The sequence below is a fragment of the Protopterus annectens genome, chromosome 6.part1 (genome assembly GCF_019279795.1).
Source record: "Protopterus annectens isolate FY-2018-M chromosome 6.part1, PAN1.0, whole genome shotgun sequence".
Classification (NCBI taxonomy): Eukaryota; Metazoa; Chordata; order Ceratodontiformes; family Protopteridae; genus Protopterus; species Protopterus annectens.
In genome coordinates this window covers 383,488,752-383,510,834 of record NC_056738.1, presented here as the reverse complement: position 1 = coordinate 383,510,834, position 22,083 = coordinate 383,488,752, and the positions used below count along the sequence as shown (strand labels likewise).

At 36.6% G+C, this 22,083-nt stretch overlaps 1 protein-coding gene across 1 annotated transcript in view; it reads left to right on the top strand.

Annotated features, from left to right (window-relative positions):
- The window catches only part of LOC122805337 (solute carrier family 22 member 6-A-like), a gene marked incomplete at its 3' end in the record, with an annotated part of 180,832 nt that extends 158,987 nt beyond the window's left edge, over positions 1 to 21,845 (top strand). The window contains exons 9-10 of the mRNA XM_044075424.1: positions 15,249 to 15,452; positions 21,827 to 21,845. Coding sequence (XP_043931359.1) covers positions 15,249 to 15,452; positions 21,827 to 21,845 — 223 coding nt within the window. The remainder of the gene's footprint in view (positions 1 to 15,248; positions 15,453 to 21,826) is intronic.
- Positions 21,846 to 22,083: the final 238 nt, after the last annotated feature.

Here is a 22,083-nt window from a genome sequence, read left to right as displayed (position 1 = left end):
TATCCTCTAGGTTCAAGGATGTCACACTTTTTGTGTGTTCCTCCCCTCATAAGGGCAGTCATAGAACGTAGTATACAATTTGGAATATACCTCTCCAAATATCTTACCCATCTAGAAATACTACAATGTTTTCTAACTAAAACATTTTCAAAAGACTAAGTTCCATTAGCTATCCATACAAATTAGAACTCCCCTTGCTTTCTCCTTGCTTTCTTTGTGTCATACTTATTCATTCGTGGTGATCTTTGTCTTACCTACTGGGCAATGATGGATCCTGTCCTACTGGACCTCTTCTACTTCAAAAATTGTGATAATTCTATAAACACTGACTTGAAAGACCACAGCTTTCATCTCAATAGCTGCCTGCCTAGTAAGAGTCTACAAACCTATGATTATTTTTATATCTTTGTATCCTACTGAGTCCTCCTCATAAGAAATATCTCAAATTTCAAATAATGAAACACAATGTTTAGTGTTCATCTCTGTCATTTTGAGTGTGTGTATATATATCTATATCTATATATAGGTCTACTTCACATAACCAAACGCTCAAACGTTTGAAATTTATATGGCTGAGACCATATGATCAAACATTTGAATGTTTGAAAATGTGAACTAGACCCATAAAAATAAAAAAACACACATTAAACTGTGTATAGCAGGGGGGGCTTCACCCCCTGCACCCCCCACACCTCCCTATTTAAATATACCAACTCTGAGATCACACTACAGCGAGAACAAGGGAAATCTCCCAGTCTGCACTGTATGCAATTTCCCGTTCAGAATGTCGGTATTTCAAAACGTCAAACATATGGTCTGCGATCATATGGGTTTCGAAGTTTTGAAATCCGGCATTCTGAAGGGGATATATATATATATATATATATATACATATAAATATATATATATATACATATACATCTAAATATATATTTATACATATATATAAATATCTATATATATATATATATATATATATATATATATATATATATATATATATATATATATATATATATATATATATATATCCCAGAGTATTTACCAAAAGTTTACCTCCACTGTTTGCTCATCTGAGGAAGCAAAACATGACCATCTTCCCTTGTCAATGGCCTTGGTGACTGTTTCAAAGAAATCAACCAGGTTAAAGAGGGGAGATGCCCTTTATAAAGCTGAACTCACCTTTATGGAGAGGGACCCCATCTTCTTCTAACTTGGCAACTGTTGATACTTGTAAAGATGAATGAATTGTTAATTCATCACATACAAAGAGTATCACCACTCTTCTATTCTTTGAGAATAACAATAAATTCCAGGAAGTCTGTACTAACTCTCTTCATATTAGTAACATATTTAGGGGCAACTATAGATTTTGTTCCATTGAAAGTCTTCCTTACCAAAGATAATTGTGAGATTTGAGAACTAATGACAGACTTTACTCAGCATTAATAACTTACAGCTGGACATTTCCTGATAGCATAACATTACATGTCTTTCTACATTCTTCTGGAACCCCCTGAAAGTCTCCATAAGAAGAAAACAGTGTAATCTCAAAAACTTACAGGACAAAGCCAAGGATTCCCAAGAATGATGATTCCAGTTCCTCGATATTTAAAAAACTAGTTTCCAGTGAGGAAAGACATAAATTTATCTAAAACAATGGTTCTTCTTCCTCACAAAAGATTCAGAGTTTAACAACAGATTCATTGGTTTAGGCATGGAAATCTCATTTCAACACTTTGTCAGTGCAGGGAAAAAAGACTTAGCAAGAAAAAATACTCCACATTAACTTAAAAGAATCAAGAGCAATAGAGAGACAGCTCTATTAGCTTTCAAGGCCTGTGCCAGGTCTATAGAATCAGCTAGGAGGTGCACTGACCAGGAATAGATCAATGCATTATTAATAGAAACTGAATCCAAGCATCTGCCAATTAATTTTAAAATGGAGGGACTCCCAGAGGTAGAGTTATTTGGCAAATATTGTAACAATCTAGTCAAAGCATTTTGGTTACTAATTCTACACAACATAATGTGGATGATAAAAGCATTCTCCTTTACATTGATTCAGATGATAATGCATGTTTTTCTTCCTTCTCCTCGGATTCAGAAAGTACCTCTCAAAGCAAAACAAAGTAAAATCATCCTAAACTGAGTAGCGATTTTTTGGCCAATAAATACATGGTATTTTGTGTATAGAAGCTCAATCACTTACACACCAGGTATTCTGTTTATATAATCTTGGTCACTTACACACCAGGTATTCTGGTCATATCGCCTTTATCACTGCACAGCAGGTATTCTGTTTGATTGAACGTCATCACTTTCTTAGCAAGTTTTCTACTTACATGACCTTCATCACTTGCTTACCAGGTATGTTGTTTATACAAGCTTCATCACTTGCACACCAGGTAGTCAGCTTATACGAGCTTGGACACTTGTGCACCGGATTTCTGTTTAAATGAGCTTCATGACTTGCACACCAGATATCCTGTTTGTATGACCTTCATCAAATGCTTACCAGTTATTTTATTAATATGAGTTTTGCCAATTGCATATCAGCTATTCTGTTTATATGAGCTTCATTACTTGCAGTAATCCAAATGGGTAAGGAGAGTATCATGAAAAGTGCAGTTTTTATTACCAGAAAAGTATAGTTTTTGCAAGCATAAAATTGTATTAGCTAGAAAAAGGTGGGGGCAAGACTTTCAAACATAGGAGCAGACATAGACTGATTGCTGTTGGACATTTGCACTCTACAGTGGAATTTGTGGAAGGCTTAGGAGGATTAAAGCACTTTGCATTCCCTTCTACCTACTTAGATGACTACAGCCTATTTTCACTAAGTTAGGGGGACTGTTGTATAATTACCTGGAATAAAGCCTGTGATCAGGTATGCTACCCAGTTTTCACTGAAGGGACAGCAAGCAATTCAATAGGCCAAACAAAGTGAAACATATGCAGTGCTTTTGACATCAACGGACTTTTAATGAAGATAGATATTTGGGGAGGAAGGTGACAAAAGCATTCATGGGCAACTGATGACCATCTAATGCTGATCTGTTACAGTAACAAAACAGTATTGCAGCACTATATGGGCTCTGCAGCATCCTTACGGTGTTTGTAATTAGGAAGACATAGTACAATGGCTTGGAGGAATGTAATAAGGGGGCAGTAGGGATAAATTATCTCTTTTTGTTTCCTTTCAAACATTAAATAATGGAAGTACCTTTAAAAAACACCATTATTGATTTATTACTTGTGACAAAGGCAAACGTATATTTATATAAAAGTAATCAAACCATATTAACAAGTTTACATTTACAGACATCATACATCACAGATATTGTTCTACACAATAAAATCAATCCAACATTACATAAATTGATAAATTCCCACCTTCTCTTAAACCTCATTCCTTCTTCAAAACATTTTTCTGCATAATTGTCCCCCCAATTTTCATTTTTTCTATGTAATTTATTCCTATCCTTTTCTAAACATCCCACTTCCTGTTCTTTTATCTCTATTACAATATTCACTACTTCAAGTATGGTTAGTTTAGACACTGATTTTCATTTTCTAGTAATTGCTTTTTGGCAGCGACCATAATTAAACTTAACAAGGCCTTAACAATGTCCAGGCAATTCAGATTCTATATTCCAGCTCAAAAAAATAATTTCCTAAGTTACACTCATTTGCTTGTCCAGTATTCCTGATCATTTAGAGTTGGGACTATCAAATTTTGTTTTCTGTTTTAAGCTGTTCATAGGATCATAGGAGATTTCTAGGCTAATGGCCCTAGGGCCCTTATAAGCCATGCTAAGTTAAGCCTTGTTCCCAAGAGTGTCTGTTACGGGTAGACACTAAATCAGGACCTATTACCCATATCTAAGAGGGACACAGGTGGAACCTCCCGGGGTGAATTTATGGTTTCCCATCCAATTGTCCAAATTACACTTAAATAGGATCAATGAGGGGCTTTGCTTAACATGGCTTAGAAGTCTGTTCCAGAGATGATGTAACCTCTGTGAGATAAATCTGTCCCTCCAACAAGTTCCATTAATGTCACATAGCAGGTTAAGGTCCCTTGAATGTGTGACACATATACTGTTTGACTTCCACATGTGTAGCATTTCCATTAGGGCAGGGTTGGATATTGCCTTATATGCAAGGCACAGGTCGTCTCCGAGCAGTCTGTACAACACAGAGTAAAGACACAGTGAGTTCAGTCTGTCTGCATATGACATGTGCTGGAGACCTTGACTTTTCTTTGTAATAAACCTCTGCGGTCTCTCCAGTTGCTGCAGGTGCTTAGAGAGGTACATGGCAAAGGGAGCATTAAACTCTACTGACCTGATGAAGAAAGAGTGCAGGGAGTTATAACCTCCTTTTTTCTGATAGCAATGCCCTTACTTATGAGGTGAGCAACATAGAATGCCCTTTTACTACTGTGGAGACATGGTGATCAAAGGTAAGGCTGCTAACAGCCTGCATGCCCAGTTCTCTCACCAGTCATTGCATGCTTAACGTATTGCTGTTTTTGGAGTAGTTTGCAGGAACATCTACATTGCTGAAGGAGATGATAATGCATTTTTTTGCACTGAGTGTAAGTGCATGACTTTGGCACCAATCATTAGTCTGTGTAAATGCTTTTTGCAGGATATTGATATCTTTAGGGGACTGAATGACTGCTCCTACTTTGCAGTCATCGGCAAACTTTGTCAGCCACAGACTTTTAGTTTTTGCCTGTATTTCAGAGAAGTATATTTCGAACAGTAGGGGCCCCAGAACAGACCCCTGTGGTACACCACTGGTTACTGGTCTGCTTGAGGAGGTAGAGTCTCCTATTTTTGACTGTATGAGTTCTATTGGTGAGTCAGTTTGTAACCTACCTGACCATCTATGGATTAATACCCAGGTGGGTGAGTTTATCAATAATTCCTGAATATGGGATGGTGTCAAAGTCCTTGGTTAAATCCAGGTAGGCCATGTGCATAGTTTTACCTTTGCCAATGGCTATGGTGACTGTCTCGAAGAAGTCCACCAAGTTTAACAGGCATGATCTCCCTTTGATGAAGCTAAACTAGGTAGGGTCAAGTGTTTGTATTTTATCTATATCTTTACTGATAAGGTCCATGATGATATGCTCCATGGCCTTGCAGATAAGGCTAGTTAGACTTATGGGCCTATAGTTCCCGGGGTCTGTGGATGCACCCCCTTTGTGACGGTAGCTGTTGTCCATTCAACAGGGATGAAACCCATGCTAAGGTTGTGGTTGAACCAGGTACCCAGTGATGTTGCTAATTCTGTTTTAATCCATTGAGAATGCAGCCTGGAATGTTGTCTGGTCCCATTGAGGATGTGTTTTTAGCCTTGGAGAGGGCATTTAAGACTTGCTCCTTGGAGATAATAGGTGAGGGACATGTTGTAGAGATACTTTGTGTTATATATGGTGGGACAGGGGAGTGAAGTTTGCACTGAACCTGTCAGCCAGCAGGTTGGCTATATCCACCAGTTCTATATATGTAGTACCATTAACTACAAGTTCTGCACAAATCTGGGTTTTTCCTTTGAGGTTTCGGATGTAGCTAAAGAACGCCTTATGGTTTTCCTTAGCTAGGGATGTTAATTTGGATTCATAAGTAGCTTTAGAGGACTTTACAAGATGTCTTATTTGCCTATTTAAGTTGAGGAGGGAGTGCTTCCAGGTTTGAGACTGTAACTTCCTACTCTTAGACAGCAATTTCTTCCTAATATTGTATAGCCTGTTAATGGCTCATGTCCACCAGGCGGGTTTGCTCTTCCTTGAGGATCTTGCTTTGGTCCTATCGGGTACAGCAGACTTAATACAATTGTATAGATGCTCATATAAAGCATTAGTGTATATCCCAGCATAGGTAACCCGTCCATCAGTGGGGGGAGGGAGTATGAAACTGTTTATGCCATCACATAAGAGGTCATAATTGGCCTTGGGTTTAGCATGTTTACCTTGCAGATGTAACAGAGTATCTGTCTGCTAACATCTACTGCTAAGTATTGAAACTTGCTGTTCAGACAGGGCTATGGATTTAGACACCTAAGTCAGAATGATTATAACGTAGGTTTACAATTCCATGGGAGATCATTTTGATGTTACTTTGTGTGCTAAGAAAATTTATTGTAAGGATATCTATATAGCTGATAGGTATAAAGTGATAGTTTTTTTTTAACATTTTGGTTACTGAGGTAGTGATCATATAATGACTAAATGCCAACTCAAAAAAGGTATAACAACAACAATGGAAAAATGGGGGTACATAATGTGTAGGTATCAATACGTAAACACAATAAATATGTACAGAGAATTTTTGAAGTGTAAAGACAATCCAAAATAGAAACAGATTGCAACATGTTCTACTGTGTTTATACACAGGAATAACACTGAGATCACAACAAATTAGTACATACTTATGGCGCCCAAAACTCAAGTGCTCCAGTATAGAGTGTGAGAGAAAGGTGAACAAGAGTGGTATTGGCTAGTGGGGAAGTCTGTTAGTTAAATAATGTCCTCAGTATCTTGGCACTTGTGTTGATTGATTAGAAACGGTGTGAATTCTGGCTTGAACTTTTAGACCATTTACTAGGGGATGGCTAGAACAGGACAATGATGAGAGGAAGAGAAATTATGCTATGACTAGCCTAGCAGGAGAGTCTAAAAAGTCTCAGATTCAAAGGGAAAGGCTGTTGTTCCAGAAGGGCCAAGAACATGACTGGGATTTACCATTTAGAGGATTGAGGATTGGTGGGAGACTGAAAAGGGAAGGACATTAGGTGGGGGCATTGAAGTGTTCCATTTTATTCAGAAAGAAAATGGTAGAAAATGGATGGTATAGACAGACTGGTGACTTGGAATGTAGCCAGATGTTCACACCAAATAAAACATGTTTTTTCAAAAGCTACAAAAGTCAAAAATAAAAGGGAAGGTGGTATTGTTACAACAGACAAAAGTAAGGACTATAGACAGCTACATATTTAAATGTCCAAATGTCCCAAAGATGCAGATGAACCACAGACTGGGAGGTAAGGGGGGTAGCAGCAGTTTTCATAACATCCATTCAGAAGACCATAAAAGAGGTTTTAAAGATTGAGGAAGGGTGTTCTCTTATATGGAAAGGTATGATTTGGGTGCAGTAGGATGACATATAATAAAATATATGGGCAAAATAGGAATGTCAAGGAACTGTAAGACCTAATCTGAGGCCTGTGTACAAACAGAGACCCAGAAGTTTAAATCATGGAGGGATTTTATTATAATTACTGACCTAAGTAATGACAGAATATTTGAGGAAAAAAGAGTACCTTAGAAAAAATGAAATAGCTTAGGTGCTGTGACGGAAGAAGAGAGTAGAAAGGTTTTTGGAGCAAGTTGCATAGAGAAAAGAGATATTTTACAAGAGATAGATATAAAGTAGTGGAGTTTTAGAGAGACGAGTTAAGTTGAGGAACATTATGGAATTAATGACTTAGGATATACAATATAAAAAAAAAGCCAAAAAAAAAAACGAATAATATGAAACCAAACAGACAGAAGCTGGGGAAGCTGCAACACTTTTATTCGGTTACTCTAAATGCCTTCCTTCAAATGAATACAAATACACTTGTTGTACCTTATATACTATACTGTACTGTAACACTAATTGATGTAATAATCACAAAAAAAAATAGAGACCCATAGAATTAAAGAGACACACAGTAAAGCATAATTATAAAGCCATGAAAACACTCTTTAAATGTATACAAAAACACCTAAAAAACACAAAAAACACCTTAAAGACACACATACTACTAGATATAAAAAATATTAATCATATAGTGAGATTGACTTCCAAATTCATGCCTCTTGGAATTAATGACTTAGGATATACAATATATGTTTCTGGCAATTCAGCAGCTTTGCTACTGTCAAAGGTGGAGGAGTTGATAGTAGGAATGGGGATGGCACTAGGAGAGTAACAGAGAAAACAATCACATCGGAACAGCCTATAAGTTCTTTGACTGAAATAATCAAATAAAATATAATGGTAAGAGCATAATGGAAGGGCAACTGATAGGATGGAGTCAAATTGCTTTTAGAGGTAGAATAATAAAACTAAGGGATAAGAATAGTTGGATTCAGGAATATAGACCTACAATATTAGTAGTTCTGCTGCTGGAGGTACAGAATGGGCTATGGAAAAGTCCAGAGAGGATTAAAAAAAAAATAGTGATTTGAAACTGCAGGCAGAAACTGAGGTACAAGCTATCAGTTAAACAGAAGCCAAAAATATTTACTACGATACACTCTGATGGGTCTGAGGGGAATCACTGTGAACAAAATTAAAAAGAGTTGGGGAGGCTGAAAGTCATCAAACATGGGAAATGGAATTCTTCACAGGATGAATGAGGAAATACAGCAAAACTTCAGAGATTTCTATGAACAATGTTATAGGTGGGTTGTGGGATAAAATGAAGCAGAAACCATTGGATGATTCTAGAACAGTAAGGATTGATTAGAATATGTTGGTGGGCTCTACCTCAGATGAAAATTTGCAAAGGATGACCAAGAGTATGAAAAGTACTGGGAATTTTAGGAGAAGAGAAGGTGGAAAGTTATTACCCTTAGTGCAATAGACAAGGGTGATACTGTTGACAAAGGATTAGAATGAGCTAAGTGATCTGTTTGTTATTTTAATGAATGCAGCAATTATAATCCGGGTCACGACCTTACAATCCCATCCGTTTCGGTTTTGGAGGGTTACAAATAAGTTAAACAATAATTTCTGCTGTCCATGAAAATTGATGAGAAGAGTTGCCCTTTGATAATGCAGTAATTCAGGGAACAAGAATTTATGGGATAAAACTGTATTATTATTATTATCACCATTTCTTTTAGGTTAGTTTGAGTTCAGATCGAGGGAGTCTGGGGAAGTGTGTTATGGTGTAGGGAAGTCGCTTTGGTAAGTGGTCTGTAACTGTCACCTTGCATAAGGTGCAAGTCAGAAAAAAATTATAAGGAATGTAATGGGGCTGCTTTTCAGATTGTAGAAAATGTTTTCCTTTCATCTTAATAACTGTCTGTAACTGTCTTTCCACACTTTTCAAATAAATATTGCTATCAGTATTTTAGCAATTTTGTTAATAACACTGAATGAGACATATTTAATCCAAAACATGAGGCTAGCCATAAAGTATTTATGTACAAATGGGGCATAAGCCCCAGTACTGGGCATTTATGAGCTTCAGGTAAGAGGGGAGCATCTACAGTGTGGTACACATTTAGTTGTCTGTTTATTTAATGTGTTTATTGCTGTCAGATTGAGTCAAAGAAGTGAAAAATCACAGTGGAGACCTAAGTGATGCTGACAATATGAAAAAAAAAGACCAACTTTAGACTTCTCTTACCATATTTTCCATACGAGATGTGTACCAAACACCAGGAATATCAGTAACCTACTACTGATGCAAGCTAAACCTTTGGAGAGCTGTCTTGTAACATGCTCTCATCCCCAAAGTGAGGCTGATTTTTTTTCAGTAATGCTTGAATCTGAGAGTTATTCAGTAACCATTGATTTTTTATATATAAAAAGCAGCGAAACCAGAGGTAAAATCAGAACCAGATCCACCAAAATAACGTAATCAACAACTTTCCGTTTTCGTTTTAGTCCTATCACTTCATCAGAATAAAAAAAAAAATATAAAAAAAAGTTTAACATACAAACAGGTGACACAAGAAAGAAGATCGGCACAATTCAAAATGAAAGTATTAAAGTCTAAAGAAGTCAGTTGAAAATTCAAAAACCCAGACAGTGCATTTCAAATAAATAAAAAATAAAAAGGCTTTATCTTTCTTACGTTACAATCAATACGTTATTGTTTAAAATTATGTTGACTGATTCATTTAAGCCTGGGGCTTGATCTTAGAAGTTTAATCTGCCACCAGGTTCTTCAACCAGCGAAAAGCCAGCCCCACCCCAATCCCACCTTAGGAATCAGAATGATCACTTCTAACACTGTAAACAGAATTTTTTAAAAAGAAAACAAACAATTGATGAAATGCTTGAACAGTGCTGTTTTTTTTTTTTTTTTGATGTTATAAAGATGTTCCTTGACTCTAGTATTCTAGGCTCTAGTCATCATCATACCACAAATGCAGGGCATACTACACATAAACTATAAACCATGTAGTCTTGCATAGTACATATTCAGGATATTCAGAGGGAATGTAAGCATCTATAAAAAAAAAAAATCATAGGTCCCTTAGCCACAAACCTGTACTTACTGCAACTGTTACATATTCTTATTCATTACATTATTACAAGCACTTGATAAAGGAAAGTTGGATTGCTCTAGAGCACAACATTTTAAAGTATATAAATAAAACGCTCTTTTTTTAGACCAACCACATTAAATAAATCTAATAAACATTAGGTGTTTCAATTTTTGATTTTTAAATCAATTTCAAAATCAAATCAATGGTCATGTCAAAGGTAATAAATGATATTGAACAAGCTTTTCCTGGGTATTAAATTAGAATTATTAATATGTATTAATTGTGTGTCGATAAAATTGCTTTTTGATTGTGATTGTCTTTTTACTTGTGTATCCTCAATAATGGAATTTAAAAGTGAGTACCCCTCTAAATAAACAGTAGTTTAATAGATCTATTTAAACTATCAAATCATATCAAATCGTGTTCTCTAGTAGTCATCCTGAACTGCCCTTTGAAATGTTCGAATGACATGTTTGGGTGTGCACTAGTTGGGTGCATAGCTATTAGTAGCATTTCTTTCCTGTATTTTACTTTGAATTTTTCCTTCTATACTTTCACAAGGTTAACATCAAAAAGTTAATAGACAATCCAAGGCAACCTAAATAAAGCTGTAGAAACCTCCTAGCTGTAAAGCCTATATAAAAGGTGCTTAACGTGGTAAAATTGCTTGAATGATAAACATAAGATCATCGACAAAGCGACAGATCATGAAAAAATGGAAACTAAAATAAAATTATAAACTCATCTTTGATCATATTTAATGACATTTACAGATTTGCATAGGCCCACCCAGAGAAGGGACCCCAGGGCATGAGAGGGGGTTCTGTCTTACCAGATGTTTTCCCTCTTAGAAAAATATAGAATGTTTTCCAAAGTTGTTTTGTTGTTTTTTAACAAAGAAATTTGTCCGTGCTAAAATTTTTTAGAAACTTTAATCTTTAAATTTTATATAAGCTTCCACTCCGGATCTTCCTCCTTCCTCTAGTAAGTAAAGAAAAAATAAATAAATGAAAGAAAGAGTGTTGTTTATTTGGATGTTTAATTTGGATCAAAAAACTTTCCTTGATTTTTTCTTGATTTTTGCAAAAAGGCAAAGAATCCTTGAGGAAAGACAATCAAATTTGCGATGACAATAATATTGATAATATTAATATACACTTACACTAAGCGGAAAGTAAATATCAGAAGTAAATATCATTTGACTTGTTCCGTGATGACAATCATTTCCGTGAGATTTGATAAAAATTTTGATAAAAAATCCACGAAAATCATCCACGGTAATTTAGATTTATTTAATGTGGTTGGTCCAAATAAAGAACACCTTTAATGTTAAAAAGCTCTAGAGAGCAGCATTCAGAGCAAATATCTTTAAATCAGATCAGAGTGCTTAGGAATGTTTCCATGTGTTAGTTGCGTACCTGTAGGTTTGTGGCTGAGGACCTAATTTTTTTTTGAGGTTTTGTGAGTTGTTTCCTACATATGAATTCCTGAATATGTCACTGTGAACATGTTGGTCTTGGCTTATTACATGTTCTTTGTAGTACTACATAAGTTTGCAGAAGTGTGGGCAATAACATAACATCAAAACTTAAAGGAAGAAACAACAGCATATTCAAAAAACCAACAATTTGGTACAACTGTTCAAGCATTACAGTCATTTTGATTGATTTTAAAAAATTTTGTTTTAGTGTTTAGTTGTTGAAAGAAGATACCTAAAGGGTGGGGATTTTAAGAAGGCTGGTCGATCGAGACCGCTTCTTGCAGAACAATAATATTGAGTGTTGAAAGTCAGCTTCAAAATGTTTTTTAAACATAAAATGTTTTTTTACGAAGGGGAACTGACTTTGCTTGTGGTGTTATTATGACCAATAATCTTCTTTTTATGTCTTGTTATTTAAACTTTTTTTATTGGACTTATATTCTGACTTAATTTGAGCAAAGTTAATTTATTATTTTACCAATTTGTTCTAATTTATGTTTGATATTGTTTACGATACTTTGTTTCTGTTATTTTCTTTTTTGGTTATTATTGATTGCGAGGTATTGAACCTTGTTACTTACTCTTTACGAAGAGTTTTTGTAAGGACATTAGTTCCTGTTTTTATCTTTTACGTTGATATCCAGAAATCTTTGTATTTTGTGGCTAAAGCGGACATTTCTCATACAGGCGTAATGCATCTTCGAGTCCATGTTGAGATTCAGGAACTGGACCTTATTGGCGTTGATGCTTGACGGTGAGCGGCCGAAGCGGAACGGTAGGAAGACTCCCTACGTTGAGCGTTAGTCTTCAAAGAAAATTTAGTGCTAAGGCAAACTGGGCATACATTAAAACTTGCGAACAAATTCGACAATCCATTCGCGTTGTTTCACTAATCAGAACTTGACGTTGGACCGGATGTGTTGAAAGCGGGAAACACTTACCAGGTTGGTAAAAGGTTTAAGCTCTTTGTGCATTCAGAATCATTATTTGTGAAGGGTTATTGAGGAAGAAATAATACCTAACTACCTTAGGTTTTTAGACATCAGCGGCGTTCATGTTGGGGGTGTTTTATTATAAGATGGTTACCTTCTTCAGCGACGCCTTTTTGTACCAGGTTGGTAAAAGTGTTGAACAACGGTTTGAAAGGGTTTATGATTGAATCTGGAAGTTCTTTGTTTAGTGAACTATCTTGTGTTAAACATACTGACTTTTACACCTTTAATTGAGGAAAAATGTAGGAGTTGGTGCTGAGTCACAAAATACGAGAGTGGAGTTGAATCTGGAAATTGTTAGCCTACAAGAACACACGTAATTGTCTCATTGAGTACCTAGTAATTTTAGTGAGACAAAGGTTTCACAATAAAATGCAGCATCTGTATCTAATGTTCCTATGGTGGTGAACCTTCAGAAGTTGTTAGCTCACTTAGACGAGTTACTTCGTTGGTAACACTTCTTCTTGGTGAAAATTTAAAGCAAACAACAAACTACTACTACTGGACAGGCTACTTCTTTGTTCATAAGAAACAGGTTGGAAAGTGACAACTGTTTTATTTCCTACATCTACTGTATTTTGAAGAGTCGTCTGAAAGACTCAATGTTAATCATCCAAATTTTGACATTCCTTTGAATGAAGGCAATTCGACTGGTGTTGGTTAACAACACTTTTAGGCTGGTTTTACAGTCGACCAAAGACAGTCTTCACAAGAAGCCGCAGGACTTTCAGTAGCTCAATTCTTGAGGCCGAAGAGTCAAACAAATGATTCTTTTCAATGACGATGTAGTTACATTATTAATTTATTTGTAACATTTTAGGGAACCAAAAATTACATATTCTTAGGTTGGGACTAAAAATGAGCCTGACCACTTAATTAAAAAGACGTAAAACCACCATTGATACACTTTAGTTTATTGAAGGTTATTACATGCCTAATTTACCAAATGATGTTTCCTCCCAACATAAAAGTAGATATTGTCTAAAAGTTTTAACCCTATTTTGGAAGGCACACCTTTAAATCTTGTCTAGAAGCTTGTTGACGTTTAAAGCGTTCTCCTTTAGGGAAAATGTTAGAGCGGGGATATTAAGAACCTTAGATGAAAGGAAAGCATTTAACAACAAAACAAATGAACAAAACATCAGCTTTTTAAGAAAATGCAAAGGAGGAATATTGTCATTATGTCCCAACCTAAGGGAAATGATTTAATGTCAAAATTATTATTAACCTTAGATGAATGAAATAGTTACATTGTTTGACATTAGAAAGAAGGAATAGATAATAGTAACAAGCTTATATGAACTTAATATGTCAGGTGAGATCATGAAATAGGTTTTATGATTGAATCTTATTGAATTACCTAGGATTTTTTATATATCTTAACTAGTATGAAATACTTGCCAATAATCAAACCTATTATGAGTAAATAGAAACTGTATAACTAGTTTTATCAATTTCCTTGTTTTGTCAACAAAATGCTATGCAATGGAATGAGATTACATAAGAGTGGGAGGATAAAAAAGTTCCCTTTATTCAGTTTTAGCATATTTTGACTTATGGAGATATAGGGGAACAATACTCCCTTGAAGAAAAATGCTATATTTTCTATTATAGTTGATAATTTGTGATATAATCTTACATAATAAAATTAAAGATCTGTTATTAGCCATAAATCTACTAAAACACTTGTTTGAAATGAATAAAAAAGATTGTTGCTGCAATTTCAGTTTTGCTTTATTTGAATGAATGCTTTTACATATTACTACACTAAGTGGCTTATATGGAAAAAATATGATTTAATATTCTATTCATGTTTTTTATGTTACCTCAGCTTAATTGCAAAACATCAATGCAATTGTTTTCTCTAGCTGAGTTATAGACTGCCACATGGTTTGTCTGTCTAGAATTAACATTAATGAATATATTCTTTTGCATTTTCTTGACATTTTTCATTATGCAGATTATAATTCATTGTTGCTTTGTACATTATATTCTTGTAAGATGATTTTTGCTGTTGCTTTGTACATTATCTTCTTGTAAAATGATTTTTGCTTCTTACATATGACAAACAAGTGTGGCTTAATTCTAAAAACTCAGATGAAAAATATGCGTTTAGTAAATGTGAAAGTACGAGAAAGACCCCGTAACAACTTTCCACATCTCTGAATTTGCCATACTAATTATAAGTCCTAAATTGATTTTATGTGCATAACTCACAAAAAGCACATTGTAAAATTAATTTAATAAAACATAAACATTCTAGAATGTGTGTGTCATTTAGAATTACATAGATAGGAGACATTATTTTGCTGATCTGTGTGCAGTTTTCTAATAATTACCTACTACATCGCCATACAACTTATGCTTTTAGTGTTACAAAGTTACCTTATTTGAATTTAAAATGTAAAAAAAAATGATGAGAAGGTCTGCACATTAACCAGCAATTAGAAAAAAAAAAGATCTAACATTTTTTCCCTTCTTCCATTTACAGACAAACTGGAGCAGGATTTGGAAGTACTATGGCCCGTGTCGGTTCCATGACAGCACCCATGGTGAGACTTGCCAGCAGTTATGCCTCATTCCTTCCTTTGGCTATATATGGAGGAGCTCCAATAGTATCAGGAATCATTGCCTGCTTTCTGCCAGAGACCCGCAATACACAGCTACCAGATACTATAGATGAAGTGGAGAACAGGTTTGTAAATTATTCTGTTGATTGAGTTCACGCATTAGGCCAGCTTGCTCCATTTGCTGCTGATGTTCTGCTTTGGTCACTTTTATGAGAGAACCATTACATTTTCTCCCATATCCTTATTGCCTTGAATAGTCACCAAAAGTACAAATAATTGTGAAACAAATTTGGATGGTCTGTCTATAATATTGTGCCTGTACTACCCTTCCATCTCTGAAGGTCATCACAAGTAATCACGTTTTGGGTGATTACTATGCTAATGACCTTAGGGGCCTTTTTTAAGCCTAGTTGTGCTTCCCAAGGTAAGAATAAAACCTTTTACCTTGTGCTGGTGAGGTAAACACCTTAATCATTAAGCCAGAAAGCCTTCTCAAACTCTTGTGATACCCAACATTATATATTTGTGGTTATTGATTGCCGGAGAAAAAGATTTCACTCATATAAAAAATTGCCCATCCTTAAATGATTGCATTCAGTGACTCTTGATAATCACACTGAATGCATATGACATACTTGCACAAAGCAGTTAAATTCAATCTTTAGCAAGACTACTGATTTAGGCATTGGATTTATAGTATACAAATGGGTATAAAATCTGCATGTTCAAACACTTTGGTGCAGATCTAAACCAAGACACAGATCTGGTTACCTGGATTTGAGATCAACTAGACAATGACCAGCTCTCTTTAACTGAGGGAAGTATCTGGAATACAGCACATAGCCTTCAAAGGCTGGATGTGTCCTTGTAAGCTATACACAATGGCACAGTAAGCCACCCTCACGTAGGTTATTTATGCACAGAGCCATGAAACACTGCATGTAGGAAATGACAAGGGGAAGTAAGGTACATAAAAGATTGACTGAAAGTGCTACTGAAACAATTCGAAATATAAAGTGATAAGTATTTTTTTGGCACTTCTGTGTTAAATAGTGGTCTAACAACTTTTGTGTTTTATCTGATTGTCTCAAGGCTTGCTAGTATAATTAATATTCCCTGTTGTTAACCTCTGCATTCATTGCTTGAAACTCATTGTGTTCTGACTGAAAGTGCTACTGAAACAATTTGAAATATAAAGTGATAAGTATTTTTTTTTTGGCACTTCAAAGTTCTGCATTATCCTAATATATTTTTTTGCTTGATTGATTTATATATATATATATATATATATATATATATATATATATATATATATATATTTGCTGGCTTCTGATCTATGCTGAAATTGCTGGTTTTTCTCCCACCGTTATTCCTGCTGTGTTAAATAGCGGTCTTCCTTCCTGTTGGTATCCACTTCTTATACTTGGTGGCTTTGCAATTGCCCACCCCTGCTGTATATTTGATCTGTTACACTCCTCCCTGTCTAGTGTCATTAGCTCATTCTACCTAATACAGAAAAAAACTGCACTTTATTCATCTGCTCTTACTGTATTTGTGTTTCTTCCTACTTTATTACATTATTTTGCTTTTGCCTCTTCTTGAAAGTACTCAATTGTACTTATTCTGCTGCACTTATTACTGCTTGGTAGTAGCCTGATGAAATTGTAACTGTTATTCTAAGCCTTTTGGTTTAAGCACTTGGGCTTCATACCAGTTGTTTTACATTAAGAAGGTTTTTGGTCTGCACTGTTGTGGCGGGACAGGTAGCTTACATCCTTCTAAGTTGGGAATTGCTGATTGAGGGCTCAGTGTCTGTTATTCTAAAAGTGTATTAGTTCTGGTTTAAGCACTTGAGCTTCAGGCCAGTTATTTTACATTAAGAAGGTTTGTGGTCAGCACTCTTGTGGGAGGATAGCTTAGATTCTGCCCTTCTGAGCTGGGAATTTCTGGTTAAAGGCTTATTGTGCCTGCTTATTTGAACTGTTTCTTCTGAAATTGGTGCGCCTTGTTTGCTGTAGCATAGACTAGATTCAGGCCTACTCAATCTAGATTTGTTTGTATAACTTGAGCACTGATCCAGGCCATCTTTTTTGGAGAAGGTTCCCCTGCACCCTAGTGGCAGGAGTGTACAGTTAGAACTTGCCTGATTAAAGACTGCTGGAACAGGGCTCAGTTTTGAGCTTTTTACTGGTTAATTGGGTAATTTGTTTAAATCAGTTTGCTTGTTTTCTATTGTTATACAGAAAAAAATTGCACTTTATTCATCTGAGTTTACTGTATTTGTTTCTTCCTACTTTATTACTTTAATTTGCTTTTGCTGCCTGTTCTTAAAAGTACTTAATTGCATTTATTCTCCTTCATTTATTACTGCTTGTTAGTACCCTGATTAAATTGTTACTGTAATTCTAAGCTTTTGGCTTGCACACTTGGGCCACAGACCAGTTGTTTTACATTAAGAAGGTTGTGGTCTGCACTGTCGTGGCAGGACAGGTAGCTTACATCCCTCTAAGTTGGGAGTTGCTGATTGAAGGCTTAGTGTCTGTTATTCTAAAAGTGTATTAGTTCTGGTTTAAGCAGTTGGGCTTTGGGCCACTTATTTTTCATTAAGAAGGTGTGGTCTGCACTCTTGTGGGAGGACAGGGTAGATTCTGCCCTTCTGAGGTGGGAGTTTCTGGTTAGAGGCTTATTGTGCCTGCTTATTTGAACTGTTTTTTTCTGAAATTGGTATTCCTTGTTTGCTGTAGCATAGACTATATTCAGACATGCTGAGTCTAGCTTTATATGTATAACTTGAGCACTAATCCAGGCCATCATTTTTTGGAGAAGGTTCCCCTGCACCCTAGTGGCAGGAGTATGCAGTTAGAACTTGTCTGATCGAAGACTGCTGGAATGGGGCTCAGTTTTTAGCTCTTATTGGTTAATTGGTTAATTAGTTTAAATTAATTTGCTCATTTGCTACTGTTACAAAAAAATAATAATACACGTTATGCATCGCCGCTTAGTTAGGGTTAAACTATTCCCAGTGCCATAAAATCTGCTCTTCAAAATTTCCCTTAGAACTAGGCAGTTTTTTAATTTTAGCACTAAAATCTGTTTCTTTGAGCTCAGCACTTGTTCAGAACTTGTTGTAAGCACTAAATAAGCTACTAATTACTACAGCACTCAACTTTCCTCACTTTTTTTATTTTATTTATTTATTTTACATTTGTTGACTGGGCTAGTCCAACTGGATACATGTCCATTTTCAGTAGAGGCCCGGGGAGAAAAGCTCCACATTTACAATATTATTTACAGTAAGAGAGAATTTACAAGTAAAATTGAGGAACATTACAGTTTTTTTTACTTTACTTTGTAATTTTACTCACAAATTTAGCACATATCAGGTATAGTTAGTCATAGCAATGAAATCACAAGTAAACATTTTTCAGCTGTACAGATGCATACTCTTTTTAGGTAACAGAAAAGTATCTAGCACATGCAGAAAAGATGAGTAATACCCATTAGTAGGTGAGGTAGTTAGTCAGGGTTAGCACAGGGGCATAACCATTTTGTTTTAAGGTATGTTTTCAGTTTGCTTTTAAATAAGGTGCTTGAGGTCAGGGAGGTTAGATCACTGGGAAGAGATTTCCAGGTTTTGCCAATAGTGTTGGAGAACAGAGAGTCACCAGCTAAATTGTTAGTTTTACATATTTGCACAAGTTGCTTATTAGATGAGCGTAAGGTCTTTATGTTGCTATAGGGGGTAATAAGATTTGTCAGTATTGGTGTGTTAGTAGGTTGATACAGAATCTTGTGGGCAACTGTTAGCTGGTTAAGTGTTAAAAGATTTGGCAGCTCTAACCAACCTAGCTGTTTAAGATTGTGACAATGATGGGTTCTGTAGGAAGACCCAGTTGCAAATCTGGCAATGTTATTGTAGGAGATGGCCAGCTTGCTCAAGTTGCTTTTACATAGTTTAGTATATATAGCGGAGGCATATAGTAGGGTAGAGATTAAGTGGGTACAGGCAATAGTGGACCTGGCTAGTGGGGTTAGAAAGGGTTTGATCCTATAGAGGGAACCTAGTTTCTTGTTGACTGTTTTTATAGTACTGTTTATATGGGAATCAAAGGTAAGGTTGTTATCTATTAGTGCCCCAAGTAGTTTTGTATTGGGATCCAGAGAGATAATAGTACCATTACTTGATGTAACAGTAAAATTAAGTGGGGAGGATCTACAGGTGGGAGTAAATAGTAGAAGCGTTGTCTTTTTGGGGTTCAAGATAAGACATCGGTGTAGAATCCATTTTTCAACTGAATTAAACACATTTTGGGTTAGTGACTGAAGATCTGATGGAGAAGTGGCTGAGCATATTAATGTTGAATCATCTGATTACTGGATACAGGTAGCTTGAGGTATGGCAGCATGTAGGTCATTTATAAATATAGAAAATAAGAGTGGTCCTAGTATGGAGCCTTGAGGGACACCAAGGGTAATCTGGAGTTTAGAAGATAAGTTATTCTCCCATAATACAGCCTGTTGCCTGCTGTTTAGGTAGGACTGGAACCATTGTATAGCCACTGTATCTAGTGACAGGTTTTTGAGTATGTTAATGAGTAGTTGGTGGTGAATTTGTCATTTGAACCTTGGCTTCACTTATCTAGAGGAAAACAGTTTTTAGTACTTAATAAATAAGCACCTATCCAGGCATGTCTAAGGGTAAACTCCCGGTGTTTTCTCTTGTCTACCTGATGAATCTGGGCAACTTGGTGAAATGCAGCAATTGCCTCATGTACACAGACAACCCTCTCCTCCTACCACCCAACACTACAACCTGTGAGAGATGCAGTTATATAGCCAAACTGGAAGCAAAGCTCTCTTCAGCCAAGGCTGGACTAGACAGCCAAGAGGAGAAGGTAAAGACTTGCACCACACCACACTCACCACATAGTCCCTCAAAACCTACACCACTAAAACACACACATAGAAACACAAAACACATACCCACATTCACAGAGGCTCTCAATAAAAATATGCCCAAGCAACAGAGCCCTCCAAAGCAGAAATGCACACAGCCTCCACCCCCAACACAACCAAAATGACGCATAGCCCGCAAACTAAGTGTCTCACTCAACCACAGCCCATAAGGCATAACAACGTACCTGACACTCTAGTCATAGGTGACTCTATAGTCAGGTATATTGATGTTCCACTCACTAGGCTAAACAAGGAGAAAGTTACTGTCAGCTGCCTGTCAGGTGCCAGGATCCACCACATAATGCACGCACTCAGGTCACTCCACAACAAGTATAAATATGACACTGTCATTGTCCATGTTGGTGTGAATGACCTGAGATTTACCTCCATGGACTACATGAAAAGAGACATAGAGGAGCTCCCCGATCTTGTAGCCCAGGCAGGTATGACCTTAGCCCTGAGTAGCATCCTGCCATCACCCAGAATGGTACCATAGTACAAGGACAAAATGATTGACTTCAACAATTGGCTAAGCTTCTGGTGTCATTCTAAGGGGATCCAGTATCTGTCTGCCTGGGATGGCATGATGGACAGACCACGATGCTTTGCCAGAGATGGCCTGCACCTGTTGCCCTTGGGATTCTGGATACTGGCGAAGGCTCTTGCCACCCCTATAGTGCCTTTTTTAGGCAAGGTTCAAATGACAAATTCACCACCATAACAGGTACAAGCAAGCAAAATCTGAGGGTAATGCTACTTAATGCTAGAAGTCTAAACCTCAAAATGCACTCACTCGAGGCACTCCTTAAAATGGAGAACATTGACATCTGTGCAGTGTCAGAGACCTGGTTCAAGGCTCCAGAGAGCACCCCTGCATTACCATGCTATAATTCATACCACACCTTTCGGCCACCTAACCTGGACTGAAACACTAAAGGCAGAGTAGTGTCCATATTTATTAAGGATACCCACACCTCCAGGTTAGTTGCTCAGCCTTTAGTGTTTAGGTCCAGGTCAGGTGGCCAAAAGGTGTGGTATGAATTATAGCATGGCAATTTCAACTACCCCACCATTAACTGGGATAACTACTCGTGTACCAACTCTTTTGCTCAACGTTCATAAATTCCAAATCCTTAGATCAATGTATCCACACCCCCACCAGGGGCAGCAATATCCTAGACCTGGGCATTACCCACATGGGTGACCAGTGCTCCACACCAAAGGTCAATTCCTCATTGGTCAGATCCGACCACAAGGTAATCACCCTAGACATCCACATCCTGTCCCCACCCTCAATTAGGGAAACTACTGTAAAAAATTTCTCCAAAGCCGACTTCACGCTTCTTGAGACAGAAGTGGCAAACTTCACGACACCCATGCAGACGGACAATAGAGGTACAACTACTGAATCCTACACAATTGCACTTTATAAGCACTTACACGAGTGCATGGATCATGCTATCCCTAACAGAACTAAGATGTTATCCTCCAAAAAAATGAAGCCAATCTGGTGGTCCTCTGCCATAAACAACCTCTACAACAGAAGAAAGAAACTGTTGCAAAAAAGAGTAAATTCCCACGATTGGAGGAATTCCCTGGTGAGCCTCAGTAAGAAGCTGAGATCCCTCATAAAATACTCCAAAGCTAGTTACAAAAACAAAATCACCACTGATTCTAAAGACAACAACAAAGCATTCTATAGCTATGTCAAGAATCTCAATGGCAAAATTCAGATCTGCTCTGAGTTACAGCACAATAGCACTAAATATACAGAACCAACTGATATTGCCAACATCCTGG